Here is a 13936-nt window from a genome sequence, read left to right as displayed (position 1 = left end):
CCCCCAGCTGCTCTGGGCTCCAGAGGCATGTTTCTAGTCCCAGCTACTATGCAAAGGGATCTGTTTCTAACATTCCTTAGCTGCTTTAGGAAGAAGAAAAAGCTGCTGCTAAAGCTAGGTTGTGTGCCTTCTCATATTTACAGGTAACAAACAATTCACAGAAAACATGCAGATGAGGGGCCGGCCTGGTGGCGCAGCAGTCAAGTTCACTGGTTCTGCTTCTCGCTGGCCTGGGGTTCTCAGGTTCGGATCCTGCATGTGGACATGGCGGCGCTTGGCAAAAAGCCATGCTGTGGTAGGTGGCCCTTCTATAAAGTAGAGGAAGATGGGCATACATGTCAGCTCAGGGTCAGTCTTTCTCAGCAAAAAGAGGAAGATTGGCAGTAGTTAGCTCAGGGCTAATCTTCCTGAAAAATAAAAAACATGCAGAAGAGCAGAAAAGAGAAATCTGTTCCTAGGGGCTCTCTGATTATTTAGATTAGAACCCAAGAATGTGCTATTTACTGATTTGCGTGTTTGGCCAACAGGGGCAGGGAATTGAGGGAGAAAGTAAAGGAAGTAACTATAAATGTCGGGGGGAGCTGCTACATCCCTCAACGATATTCCCTGTTGAAGTTCCTCTGGCCTAAGGCAAACTTTGCTTTGCTTTTTGCCCCAACTCAGGAGAGGTCTCTCCTTTTAACAACATGCTAATTATAATGGACAATAAATGATAATTTATGGGTGATTGAGTCTCTCGGAATCTTCATTAAAACAACAGCACAATTGCAACCTCTGGAGGAACGCTATTATAATTATTAGATATTTATGTGCCCTTGTCAGTGCGCACAGGGAAGTTTTTCTTTTTTTTTTTTTAAGTCCCTTCATTGAACACTTATTTGCTTTTATTACGGAAAAATTTCAAGGTACACAAAAGCAGGAAGAATACTATAGCGAACCCTCTTGTACCCATTACCCAGATTCAACAACTCAACTTTTTTTTTTGCCAATCTTGTTTCACCCATCCTCTCCATTTTTTCCTTTTGGTCGGAAAAACTTTAAAGCAAATACCAAAGATGATAGCATTTACTCGTAAATATTCTAGCAAGCACACTGAAAATTTTATAATAACTTAATTGGTTATTGCAAAATGGACCCGCAGGACAAAACAAAAAAGGAACGCAGAAAACTCTCCGGTGGTGGAAGGGGTCGCAAATGTTATCTAGCTGTTCCGGGTCTTGCGCGGGGAGAGCCACAGCGGCGCTGCTCGAGGACGCGCGGAGGACGCAGGATGGAAGAGACCCCAAGGCCAGAGCGGCGCATTCCTTGAGGCGGCCCCCCAGGCATGCGCAATCCAGGCCCCAGAGTTGCTAAGGCCCCAAGGAAGACAGAGGCGCAGGATACGGCGAAAGCCAGTCAGAGGGCTCCAAGACTAACCCGTTAGCCAATCCGGGTTCGAGAGTGAATCACAGCCCCCGCATTCTGGTCGCCTCACCAGTAGCCAATCCGAGAGCCGGGTCATTTGGGCGGACTTTTCAAAACAGCGAAAACAAAACAAATCGGGGACCTTTAAAAGGTGCAATGCGACCAGAAACTGTCTCCTTCCGCTCCTCAACCCTATCGTTCCCATTCCTTCCCCCTTGGATCAATCGCAGAATAAAGCCGACGCCCAGATTCCACCCTCCGCCTTGGAACCGAGAGGGAGGAGTGGCTCTGCGAAGCAAAGACGGTGGAAAGGCCACAAAACCGGCGGGGACAGCGGCTTAGAAGGGACTCTTTTTCAAAGTCTCTTGCGACAGCGGCGGATCCCTCCGCGGGGAATCACGTGCCCCGCCCCTTTGGGGGCGTCGAAAACTCAAAACAAAAACAAGGGTTTTGCTCGGGCCTCCGCTGTGGCGGCGACGGCGGCGGCTGGGGCGCCCCGGAGAGGGCCAGAGCTTCAGGGGCCGGCGCTGCGCCCCAGCCGGAGGGTGGGCACGCCGTGAGCAGGATGAAGCCGGGGCTGTGAGGCCGAGGCGGCGGTGGCAGGGGGGAAGGGTCGGATGCCGGTCCGGGGGCACCGCTGAGGCGCGGGGCCCCGACCTCGGAGACAGCTCCGGACGCCCCCGGCGCGCCCAATCCCCTCCGGACGCGACGCCGCGGGCCGGTGGAGGCGCGTCTCCGGCACGGTGAGTGGGCCCAGCCGGGATCGCGGGGGTTTCTTTGTTCGTGGTCGGGATTGGCGCGCGCACGCGGCGGGGGATCAGAATGCCCACCCCTCGTCCCGGCGTGCGACTCGGGTCCAGCTCTCAGCTCAGCCTCGGGAGTGGGCGCCCGGAGACGGAGAGACGCTGGTGGGCTGGATGGAGAGGCGAGGAGGCTGAAGACAATTCTCTGGTGCTCCCCCCGCCCTGCGCTCTTCATGTCACGGCGGCTCGCCAGGGTGGTGCGGTGGGATTGACGGCCCCGGGGCATCAGTAGACGGAGGGGTGCTGTCTGGGCACGGGGCGGGCTGGCCTTCTGCCCCCCGACCGGTGGGCCGCGCCACCTCCTCGCTCTCGGACTGGGGTCTCTGCCACTCGGCTATATCCGGAGTAGGCACTGCCGCCGCGGGTGGGAAAGGCTTGGGGGCTGGACTCCAGTGAGAGGGGCTTCTGGAGCCGGGTCCCCGGGAGGGGCGGGGCTCGGGAGTCTCCTCCCTCCGCTTCTTTGTTCGGTCGCGAGACTTTCTCTCCCCTCCCCCCTATTGTGCAAAGCCCCGGCCCGCAAAACCGGCTGCGGCGGCTGCCCCCGGTGCATCCCGCGGGCCGGAGGCCCTCCCCCCCACGGCTTCAGGTGGGGCACACCGTCCGGACACCGCCGCCCGGGGACAGTTTCCTGTTTGTGAAACGGCCAGGAGGCCCGGGCTGGCCGGTCTGACCCGGCGCAGGCCGGCGGATGTGCGCACGGCCCCTCCCCCTGCCACACCTCCCTGGCGGTGGGAGAGGGTTGCGCCGGGGTTCTGGAGGACGTGACGGATCCCCTCGCCCGCTCCTCGCCGGGGAGCGCTGGGGCGCCCTCGCTGGAGGTATTGGCACCAGCTCTTTTCTGCCCTCTCCCCCTGCCCTCGCCACCCCCAGGCTACAGTCTTTAACTGTGTGCCGTGTCTTTGCTGCAGATGAAGGATTTGGGGGCAGAGTACTTGGCAGGTCGTGAAGGGGTCCAGCTCTTCGGATTGTTGAGCCTATACCTCGAACAGGAACAGAGATTCCAACCTCGAGAAAAAGGGCTGAGCTTGATCGAGGCTACCCCGGAGGTAAGTTCTCAGGAAAGATAACTTGCTCGAGCAGCTGATAGGGTTTGAATACCTTTTTCTTTTTCTGAGTTGAATCAAGACCAGAGGCTGCCAAGTTTCTTAAGATTCAGTTGGTCTTCTGGAGGATTAAGAGAAATCTCAATCCAGGCCGTGCTTTCGTTTCTTAGCAGGAACGAGAGTGGTACCAACTCTAGAGAAGTATTTCCTCAAATCTGGCACCCCCAGCTAGGTTTTCTGGGTGGAACACTTCCTGGGATTTGAGCAGTTCATTTGTGGAAGTACACTCTGCCTGAAATACTTACAGTATAAGTATGAAATACTTATTTATAGTAGGATCTTAAATGATTTTGTTAGAAAAGTAAGGAACTCTGTGACAAGGGAGTTGAATTATATTTGCTGTGACTCTCTGGAACCCTCTGTGGCAGCAGTCCATTTTATCTTGAATTGCTGAAGTTCTTTTATGATGTATATTTTACAAAATCAATGATAATATGCATTTTGTGTATGAAAAATTGTAGTGCTTTAGTTAAATGATACCACTCTTTCCCCCAGGTTCTTGAAGATTAAGAAGAAATAATTGCCTTATTTGTATCTGTGTGTATTATCCATCTAGTTCTAAGAAATCATACGCTTTGGCCCCTGATTTTTATTGCAGAATGATAACACTTTGTGTCCAAGATTGAGAAATGCCAAAGTAGAAGATTTAAGAAGTTTAACCAACTTTTTTGGATCTTGCACTGAAACTTTTGTTCTGGCTGTCAATATTTTGGACAGATTTTTGGCTCTTATGAAGGTATTTAATCATTTTTATAAATACATCCTTATTTTTCTATCCCCAGTGCTTAGCACAATGCCTAGTATACGAAGGTTCAATAAATATTTGGCAAATGAATGTAGTTATGTCACTGTACATAAGCATTTTTAATAATCCCAGAATTGTGATCTTTAGTGCCAGACTGACTACAAAATTAAGCGTATCGTTGTATCTTAAGTTAGGTTTTGCTGTACCTCCTACATACCGTGTCTGTGAAGAGGTGACAAAACGCAGACTACGGTATTCTCCATATATGTGTACAGTACGTGCACAGTGCTCAAAAAAAGGTTTTCGTATTTTCGTCTTCCATCATGTTTCTGTTGGAGCCTTGGTGTTTTTAATGCTGAAACATGACAAATGGAAGTATAATGGTATGTTAAAAGGTAACCTTCTGCCTTGCATAGAAGTCTTTTCAAAGCGGGGAGCCACAGTCTGATTAACAATTACCAACAACTGTTAGAAAAATGTGGCGATTCTTCTGCCAGTAGGATTGCTGTCAGCTGCTGGGTCAGTTTTCAGGGCACTGAAAAGGGCAGCCATCTGTCCACGGCAGCTTTACATATGCCCCACTCTGCGTAAGTAATGCAGTATTTCTCTTGGGCAGATTTGCATTGAAGTATGGGATGATTTTTAAAGATAAATAGATAAGAAGAAAAAAAGATAAGCAGAATGTATTATTTTTATATCCAAAGAAGTAGTGTGCTTTCTTAGTTTTGAAAGACTTAATTTATTTTGGGAGAGCTTATACTATTATGAATTTCGTATGTTTGAAATACAAAGTATAACTCAGTGTTAGAAACCTAGCCTTTCAACTTGCATTTAAATCTTTTGCCTGCATTTAAATTAAATAATTTAAATGCTCAAAATGGCTTTTTTTTTGAAGGGAGATTAAGATAGTTTAAAATGATGAAGTATAATTGTGGGTAAGTATAAGTACAGGGAAGCAGCTTGACTGTGTGGTCTTAAGAGTCGGGGCATCGTTCTGTCGTGTCTGCTTTGCTAAATCAAAGTGACAATAGTTAGAAGAAGCCTTCTGTTTGTTTTTCAGGTGAAACCTAAACATTTGTCCTGCATTGGAGTCTGTTGTTTTTTGCTGGCTGCTAGAATAGTTGAAGAAGAATGCAATATTCCATCCACTCATGATGTAATCCGGATTAGTCAATGTAAATGTACAGCTTCTGACATAAAACGAATGGAAAAAATCATTTCAGAAAAATTGCACTATGAATTGGAAGCTACTACTGCCTTAAACTTTTTGCACTTATACCATACTATTGTACTTTGTCATACTTCAGAAAGGTCAGTGGTATTTAAAATAAAAATTTTGTACTTTAGCATTGCTATAGCTAACAGTAAAGAATTAGAATGCCAGTGAAATTTATATTTTTACCCCCTCCAAACTTTCAACTTGGACTTTTAATGGCAAGTCCTTAAAATCATTTAAATCTTTGGAGGTTTAATAAACATTTTGTCCTTTCTTTTCCTTGTATAGGAAAGAAATACTGAGCCTTGATAAACTAGAAGCTCAGCTGAAAGCTTGCAACTGCCGACTTACCTTTTCAAAAGCAAGAGTAAGTCGATTTCTTGCTTATACATGTCTTATAGTTTCTAGTTTGAATTTTAAAAAGATATTTATTTTTCTTTTTTTTCTTGTAGCCATCTATATTAGCTTTGTGCCTTCTCAATTTGGAAGTAGAAACTTTGAAGTCTCTTGAATTATTGGAAATTCTCCTGCTTGTTAAAAAACATTCCAAGGTAATATCTTCAGTTCTTAGTCTTTAAAGCAAGTTTCCTTCGTAGTGTTTCAGTTTTTTAATGTGGTGACTTACACATTAAGTAATGGTTTATAAGTCTCTTAACTTTACTCATTTTTTCTTTTATCTGAAGGGGTAAAGTTCTCAAAATGCAGCTTTGACCCAAACAGTGTTAAGGTGGAAGGGAACCTATTCCCTTAGCCTGTCTTCTTTCTGCATTCAGACGGACCTCTGTAGTATTCTTGCCAGTTGGTAATAGAGCACTTTACATTGCCACATGCGCATTGTTCTAAAATGCATACTAAGAAGTAGACTTAGTAAATACACTGATGGCATCCCATTATATCTGTAGGGCTGAATCATCATCCCATTAGTAGTATTTCCAAAATAACGTCAGCTATGTTTTTCTTTTTAAACCCGTTAGTCAGGCTGGCCCAATAATTTCTTGCAGTCATAAAGAGGTGTGAAACAAATAAAAGCACAGTCCTTTTTCTTCAACTAATAGTCTAGTTGGAGAAATATGGAACTTAACATGAGGCAGTGTGTTCTGTCATTTATTATTCTGTGTCTCAGTGCCAGATAATACTGAACACGGAGTACTTTCAGGGTTTCAGTAGCAGAGAAGGAGGGCAGACCATGAGAGGTACTATGACTGGGAGACTGGGGTTGTTCCAAAAGAATCTTATTGAAAGTTTGGGCAGCAAAGGCTTGTGGCCAGGAAGTGGTGGACAAGAAGGCTTTTGGAATCATTTTAGGGTAGGTTTGTAGATAGAACGTCTAGGTGATAGTCACAAGCAGGATTAAGGATAGCCAACTCAAATAGTGGTTTTGGAAGCAAAGCATGGAAATGAGGCAAGGAGTCATAAATGACCAAGATTTGGACCTAATGCTGGAGAGAATATTGGAAACATTGAGGGAAATTCGAGAGAAGTTAATTTGTGATCAAAGAAGCATGATTTTAGGTACTTGTATACCATCTAGGTAAGTAGTAGATATTTGGCAGTCTGGAATAAAAACTCAGAAGATGAAACATAGGTGGAGATTGGGGTTTGAAATTTCTCGTGAGGAGTTAATAGTTGAAACCATAAGAAGCTTGTGGAGCCCTTTGCTTTAGGGGTCAGTTAAAATTCTGGGTTTTCAGCATTGGTCTTGCCCCATTAGGAGCCAAGTGAAGGAAGGTGTTCTGGACAAGTAAGAGCGCTGTCAGTTTGGGAGGAGGTTTTCAAGAAGGCTGTGGCCAAGAGGATTGAATTTTGATCAGAGGCCCAGTGTGATGAGAATTGGAGGAGGTCATTGGATACCTAGGAGGTGAGAGTAGAATGAGAAGGGTGTGGTAGAAGCCAAGAGTGCAAGGGGATTAAGATGCAGCTGGATTAGGTGGAAATGGAGGCCGAGATGATAGAAAATTTTCTGTTTGTGGTGGAGGTACATGCACTGTGAAGCATGGTTTTTTAACAGATTTCTTCTGGCTTTTGTTTTAATCATGCATTTATTAGTTTTAATCTAAGCCTTTTATGTTAATTTTATCTGGAAACGTCTTCAGTGAAAATTGATTCCTTGAAATAAATTGGGGCATTCCGCAGTAGTGGAGGAACTATGCCCTTTTGGGGAAATTCCTCTTCTCTCATATTGCTAACTTCTCCATTATTACATGTCTGATGTCTGAATGCATATTTTTAGCAGTCCAGACAGTTTTAGTGCATATTTGTAGCAATCAAAAGAGTGCTACGTTACAGAAACCTAAATTATACTAAATTATTTTGCAGTGAGACTATTAAAGAATGTATTTGATAATTGATTTATTAACAGACCTAGTGTTTTTAGGTCAGTGTGTTTTCTTAAAACAAGCGAAGCTTTCTATGTATTGAATCCTATGTAAATTATTTCTACCTCTGGTGCTCCTCCCCTAAACCAGAGGTTATGGGACAAAATTCTGACTACATGTTAGCATCACCTGGAGAGCTTTAAAAAGTCTTGATGGCCAGGTCACACATATCAATTAAATAAAAATATCTGGGAGTGGTAGCCAGGTGTCAGTATTTTTTAAAGACAGCAGGGTGATTCCCAGGTACAGCAAGGTTTGGGAACCACTGTTGTAACCTCTTCATTAAAATATTTTTTTCAGGTTAACGACGCTGAGTTCATTTACTGGAGGGAGTTAGTTTCTAAATGCCTAGCCGAATATTCTTCTCCTGAATGTTGCAAACCAGATCTTAAGAAGTTAGTTTGGATTGTTTCAAGGCGCACAGCCCAGAACCTCCACAACAGCTACTATAGTGTTCCTGAGCTGCCAACAATACCAGAAGGGACTTGTTTTGATGAAAGTGAAAGGTAAGCAAGTTCCTTGACTAATTAGATTTCCTCAGACTAAATATTACTGATTTTATACTCAAAATGGAACCATGGAATATTAAAAGGCATCAGAGAAAGCCCCTACTCTAATAGCGTCATTTCTTCAGGTAAGAAAATTAACTAGAAGGAGTTAATAATTAAAATAGGTAATAATTTGGAAATGTACCTCTTCCCCCCATTTTTTCCTTCATTTAGAAAAAAAGCCAAAACACCATGCTATACATTACATTCCCAGGACTTTTATAGCTGGAAATTTGTACCTTTTTACCACTTTCAGCTATTTCGCCCACCCCCCTATCCCCCACTTGTGGCAACCACCAATCTGTTTTCTGAATCTGAGTTCTGTTTTTAGTTTTTAAGTTCCACATATAAGTGCGATCATACAGTATTTGTCTTTCTCTGACTGACTTTACTTCTTCCTTTTTTAAAAACCAATTGTTTCCCATCTCCCTTGCTCTTTGAAATACAGTTTGGTTAAAAAAAAGAAACAGAAACAGCATTCCGGGCTTTTTAATGTTAGTATGAAGTGCTAATATGGTACTATGAGAAGGGGCTGCAGGTTAAATGACTAGAAAATAAAGGGAAGCACCACCACTAATGTGGCAGACTTCTGTAGCTGTTTTTATAGTTTTGTCACATGCCATTGTCTTACTCAGAGTTTATTTTTGTTTGTAAAATGAATTTTATTAAATATGATTGTTTTATGTTATAGAGATAAAGGACTAGAAGTTCCATTTTCATAGTTTGTTGGTTTCTTGGTTTGGTATTTGAGAATATCAGTGATGCAATTACTGCTGTAAGAAAGACATCAAAACCATGTGATAGGAGATATGTTGTCCTTAGTTTGCATTTATTGGATTTAAAAAATACTTAGAATTCTACTATTAGTTGCTGATAGTGTTATTAATAGGTATACGAATAGTAGTTTGGCACAGAGTTATTTGTTTAAACCTCTTAAGGACATCTGTATTTTTTAAGGAGATTACAATAGACTTCATTTTAGGAAGTCTTTATAAGTTAAGTTGTGTGTCTGTAAACCTTAAATTTTAAATGTAAAAATCTGAGACTAGAGATACTCGTTTAGCAGTTCTATTTTGCCTGTTAAGCATTTAAGTGTATTCTACATAATGGAACCCTCTTCTTTGTGTCCCTTTTTCCTTTTAGTGAGGACTCTTGTGAAGACATGAGTTGTGGAGAAGAGAGTCTCGGCAGCTCTCCCCTCAGTGACCAGGAGAGCACTTTCTTTTTCAACTTCAAAGTGGCACAGACACTGTGCTTTCCATCTTAGAAATCTCATTGTTCTGTGTGAGAATTTAAACTGTGTACAGGTTTCAAAGCAATAAATGGAGGAGTGGGTAGTTGTCTGGTCCAGCCCCCAGCTAGGCCGGAATTGCATAGACTGGAATTACCTACCTTCTATTTATTATTCAGATCAGATCTGGCCTATTTTCATGTTTAATTCTAAGCCATCAAATGGGTTAGTGCCTCTTAAACAATTAACAATACTTCAGACATCGGCACTTTATTTTTCTTGTTGCTCTTTAGCTACTTGGGGGAGGAGGGAAGGTGCTGATACCTTGAATTCATTACTCTTCAAGAAGATTTTTAAAGAGGAATAGTGTAGCTTATCTTAAACTTTTATAAAGCCTTCAGGTGTCTATTTAAACAGATTGGGAGTGTGCAAGTGCTTCCTTAGCAGGGACAATGGATAATCCTTTAATGGTTTATCTTAGATCTCCCCCCTCCCCCCATTCTCAGAACAGAGAATATACTCTTAAATGTCAAACACGCTTTTTGTTGTTTATTTTTAAAATGATCAATGCATTTTCTGCTAGTTTTGCATGTCCTTGTCTGAAAGCAGTGCAGGAAGTTGAACAGAACTAGGTAGCTATGGAATTGGTTGATAAATGTTGATCTAGTAGCATATTTTAGCTCATTTTCTTATATTAAAAAAAGTCTGCATGACTGTGTTTTATTTCCTTTGTAATTCACATTTCAAAAATAATGTTATTAGTATATGAGTGCCAAGATTGAATATGGAGTAAAAAAAAAAAAAACTAAGTGTAGTGTTACAGTTTTAAGTATATCTGTGTGGTGGTACAGCCATAATAATAAGATTTATAGACTCTGTACACATGAGATTTTGTGCAGAGAATTTTTAACTTTATAAACTGTATATGAAAATGTAAATCTTTAAAAAGTGTACATAAAAATACTGTATTTTTTTACCGTGTGTGATAGTCTAGTCATTGCATGTAAATATAATTTATTGTGTATTCTGTATTATAAATCATATATTGATGACTTACTTTTTTCTACTGGTAAGTCAACATCCATTGGATGTTTTCTGAAGTGGATCTTTTTGAAGTAATAATAGATTACAACTCAAAATAAAAATTTTGATGACTTGTACTCCTTGTTTGCAGTCACATCATTTTTAATTTCTTGGTAAAAGAAAAAGTGCTGGTTGTGTTTCAACGGGAAGGCTTGAAGTGGGGCTGAAGTGCCTCCAGGATAAGCCCTCTATCTGGTCACCAGAAGTCCTCTAGGTATGACTTCCTCACCATAGTTTGGCCCTTAGCCTTGGAGATATCGAAAGTGAATCTGTCACTTGAGAATTGACCTCTCTCTGGAGTGGACTCATAATTAAACAGAAGAGTGATATATTAACCTGAATGCCTGTTAGTTTATAGTGCAAAGCAGCAGGTATCAGGTAGACCAAAATACTCAGGTTAACAGATCAGTAGTCTGCAGACAAGCCAAATTCTAATCAGAAGGTTGCTTGGTGAGTAAGCACTAGGGGTGTTAGCTGTGCCTGGACCCTGCCAGCTTCTGGCTCTTTTCCAAGCCTTAGGTTTGCTTTGCAAGTCGTGTTTTTTTTTTTCTTTTGGATGTTCCTCATCTATTTGATTTTGTATACCGTTGTTTTCTCTAATTGCTTAGAAACTCAGATATACCGGATATGGTTTTCAGGTAATACCTCTTCTCCCCTGGAGTTAGGGCATGTTTTCTACTCTCTCAGTGGAGAATCTGTTTCAGTGACCCTCCCTCTCATTAAATAATTTTGGTAAATAGTAGATAATCTGCTTTCAGGTTTTGATTTGTTGAGATGAAAAGTTACTTGGGCTTTCCAAATCTTGAAACCGTCTTAGTTGCTCTAGGGGTTTATTGCTTTTCTTACTAGATAACTCGGTGTGAATCTGTCCACAGGTGGCTTCATCTGTTTCCCTTTCTGGTTTTCAATATATTTAGACCTCTATCCAGCTCCCAACCTGTTTATTCACAACTAGCCATCCCACTTGGAAGTTTCTGATTACTCCCAAACCTGCTCTTCCTATGTGTCTATTTTGGTGAATAGGTAGATATTCCATCTACTCATGTTGGAAACAGGTGATATCCTCGTTTCCTCGTGCCTGGTTACTGGAGCTCACTGTTTATCATTTATACTGTATCTCTCTGCCCGTTTCTGCCACTGGCTTGGGTCAGACCTGCACTCTTCATGAGCAGGGTTACTGCAATGTCTTAGTGATCTCTCAGTCGCCAGGCTTACTCCTGATTCTCTTGCTGCCTGGATATCGTTTTAAAATAGGCAGATTATCTCTCTCCTGAAAAAGTGTTCTGTAGGTACCTCTCAATCAGGATAAAATCTGTAACATGACATACAAGTCTCTTCCTAATCAGACCACTGCACCTGACTGGCCATTTTTTCTTGCCATTTCCTAGGGCTAGAAAATGTGTGTTAAGAAAGTTAACTGGCAGTTGTGTGGCAAAGAGCTGGAGCAGGTGGAGATGAGTAACAGAGACCGGTCAAGAGTCCTGCAGAAATCCAAGAGGTGATGAAGGACTGAATTAAGGCAATTGACAGTGGGATGAGGAAGAGAGATGGAATTGAGAGGCACCTTTGCCTTCTCTTGAGGCATTATTAGTAGACTCATAGACAAGTCCAGGAGTCTGTTATGCCCTCCTTGGGCCATTCATCCAGGTGCTTTCCCATGATTGTGATGAATAAAATTGAGTATCAAGCCTCTTGCCTCATTCAGAGCAGAGGTTAGGAGAAGGCTACCGTTTTGGTCTCATATTTGCTCCTTGATTTGGCAAGAAATTTGGCTTTTCGGGTTTTGATTCTGTCCTTTCTAAGGATGTGGTGTGCACACTTTGCTGCTTCTGCTGGTGTGCGTGCTGAAGTATCGCTGTCCCTGGTCCCTGGGTCTCCACCCATTTGACCCTCAGAAAGTGAGATTGGTCAAATAATGCTTTGTAATTGCCTGTCACGCTCAAGAGTTAATACTCAGGTTAACTGTAGACATGTTGGTTGCTGTAGAATTCTCGTGACTATTTTAACCATTTTCTTTATCTCGGATCTGCCTTTTTCCTTTGATTCCTTTGATTTCAACACTGGGTTCTAATATGATGTTACCCCTGCCTCCCACCTTCCCCTGCACACATGCAAATTGTCAGCTTATTTAAGCAACCCACTTACCAGTTTTTATATGGCCCAAAACCATGTACTCTGCGTTTGTCACTTTTGAACTGAGTTTTTCTAATTATTTGTACTAGAAATGGTCAACAACTTTACTGACCTTGTGATTAGCAAATCAAACTGCATGGTAGATAGTTTCCCAATGGCCCATGAGTCTTCCCACCCCTGTGCATACATGCTGGTCTTCCTATTAAGAGGTGGAGTCTATTCCCCTTAAATTCAGTTGACTTGTGCCTAGCTTTGCCTACTAAAGCGCAGTGGAAGAAGTTCAGTGCATGTCCAAGCAAAGGTTTCAAGAGGACCAGCAGGCAGCTTGCCTTTCATCCTTCTTGGAATCCAGCCACTATGCTGCAAAGAAGCAAGCTGGATTACTGACAGATGAGAGCCCATGTGGAGAGAGGCTCCTGAGGATGAGAGGCCATCTTGGATGTTCCAGCTTCAGCTAAGCTCCCAGCTGAATGCGGGTTGCACGAATATCCTCAGCTAACCCACACAGAACAGAGGCACCACCCAGCTGATCCCAATCAACCCACAGACTCATGAAAAATAAGAAATCATTGTCTTAGGTCACTAGGTTTTGGGGTGGTTTGTTACACAGCAATAGATAACAGACAGATTGCTTGTTATTTATAGTCAAATGGTGGTTATCTCTGAGTGGCGAGATTACAGGTGACTTTTTAAAATTAAGCTTACCTATAGTTTCTATTTTTTTCTTAAAATGGATTTGAATTATTAGTGTATTGACAGAATAAAGAATGAACTTTAAAAAACACACTCATTATACATCCTTTCTTTGATTAAAATCCTTAATGGCTTCCCATTGCTCCTTATCATCAGGTTCAAACTCCTTACCATAGCTTACAAGACCCTGCAAGAAATCTTTCTGGAACTCCTTTACTTTCCTCTCCTTGTCAGTGCTAATGGTTCCATAAAACTCTTGTTTTTTTTTTTTTTTTTTATCCTAGAAGTTAATACCTTGCTTGTCTCTCTCCCTTGTTTGCTTACCTTATCTGTTTGATCTGAGAAGTCAAGGGCTCTTTGTCTTTCTTGCTCATTGTTGAATCTCCAGCACCCAGCATGGTATCTGGCCCAAATTCCTCCAACTCCGGCTGTAACTGGTAAAAAATAACTTTAGATTACTTAATATGTTCGAGGCACCTTACATGAATTGTTTAATCCTCACCACAATGCTACTCAACAAGTCCTACTATTAGTCTCGTTTTTCATGTGAAGAAACTAAGGATTAGAGAAGTACTTTAACACAGGTCTGGTAAGTGGCAGGG

General features: G+C 42.4%; 1 protein-coding gene across 2 annotated transcripts; it reads left to right on the top strand.

Moving 5' to 3' along the window:
- Nucleotides 1-1836: 1836 nt before the first annotated feature.
- On the top strand, nt 1837-10585 carry CCNG2 (cyclin G2). Of its 2 annotated transcripts, none has more exons than XM_008508276.2 (8): nt 1837-2147; nt 3116-3253; nt 3909-4046; nt 5116-5366; nt 5560-5638; nt 5724-5822; nt 7947-8152; nt 9338-10585. In XM_008508276.2, the coding sequence occupies exons 2-8, from the start codon at nt 3116-3118 to the stop codon at nt 9459-9461; spliced, it is 1035 nt and encodes a 344-aa protein (XP_008506498.1). In that variant the 5' UTR covers nt 1837-2147; the 3' UTR covers nt 9462-10585. The 2 variants fall into 2 exon arrangements, with proteins under 2 accessions (XP_008506498.1, XP_008506499.1); XM_008508277.2 differs by lacking the exon at nt 1837-2147 and adding an exon at nt 2715-3025.
- The last annotated feature ends 3351 nt before the right edge of the window (nt 10586-13936 follow it).

The sequence above is a fragment of the Equus przewalskii genome, chromosome 3, assembly GCF_037783145.1.
Source record: "Equus przewalskii isolate Varuska chromosome 3, EquPr2, whole genome shotgun sequence".
NCBI classification, from domain to species: domain Eukaryota; kingdom Metazoa; phylum Chordata; class Mammalia; order Perissodactyla; family Equidae; genus Equus; species Equus przewalskii.
Note: the sequence above shows the minus strand (reverse complement) of the source record. Positions and strands in the feature narration are given on the sequence as shown.

Excerpts from the sequence above, each read along its gene's own strand:
- CCNG2 (XM_008508276.2), top strand. The coding sequence starts at position 3,116 with ATGAAGGATTTGGGGGCAGAGTACTTGGCAGGTCGTGAAGGGGTCCAG. Across the intron at positions 3,254-3,908 it reads TGATCGAGGCTACCCCGGAG|AATGATAACACTTTGTGTCC; the intron begins GTAAGTTCTCAG and ends TTTTTATTGCAG. Across the intron at positions 4,047-5,115 it reads GATTTTTGGCTCTTATGAAG|GTGAAACCTAAACATTTGTC; the intron begins GTATTTAATCAT and ends TTTGTTTTTCAG.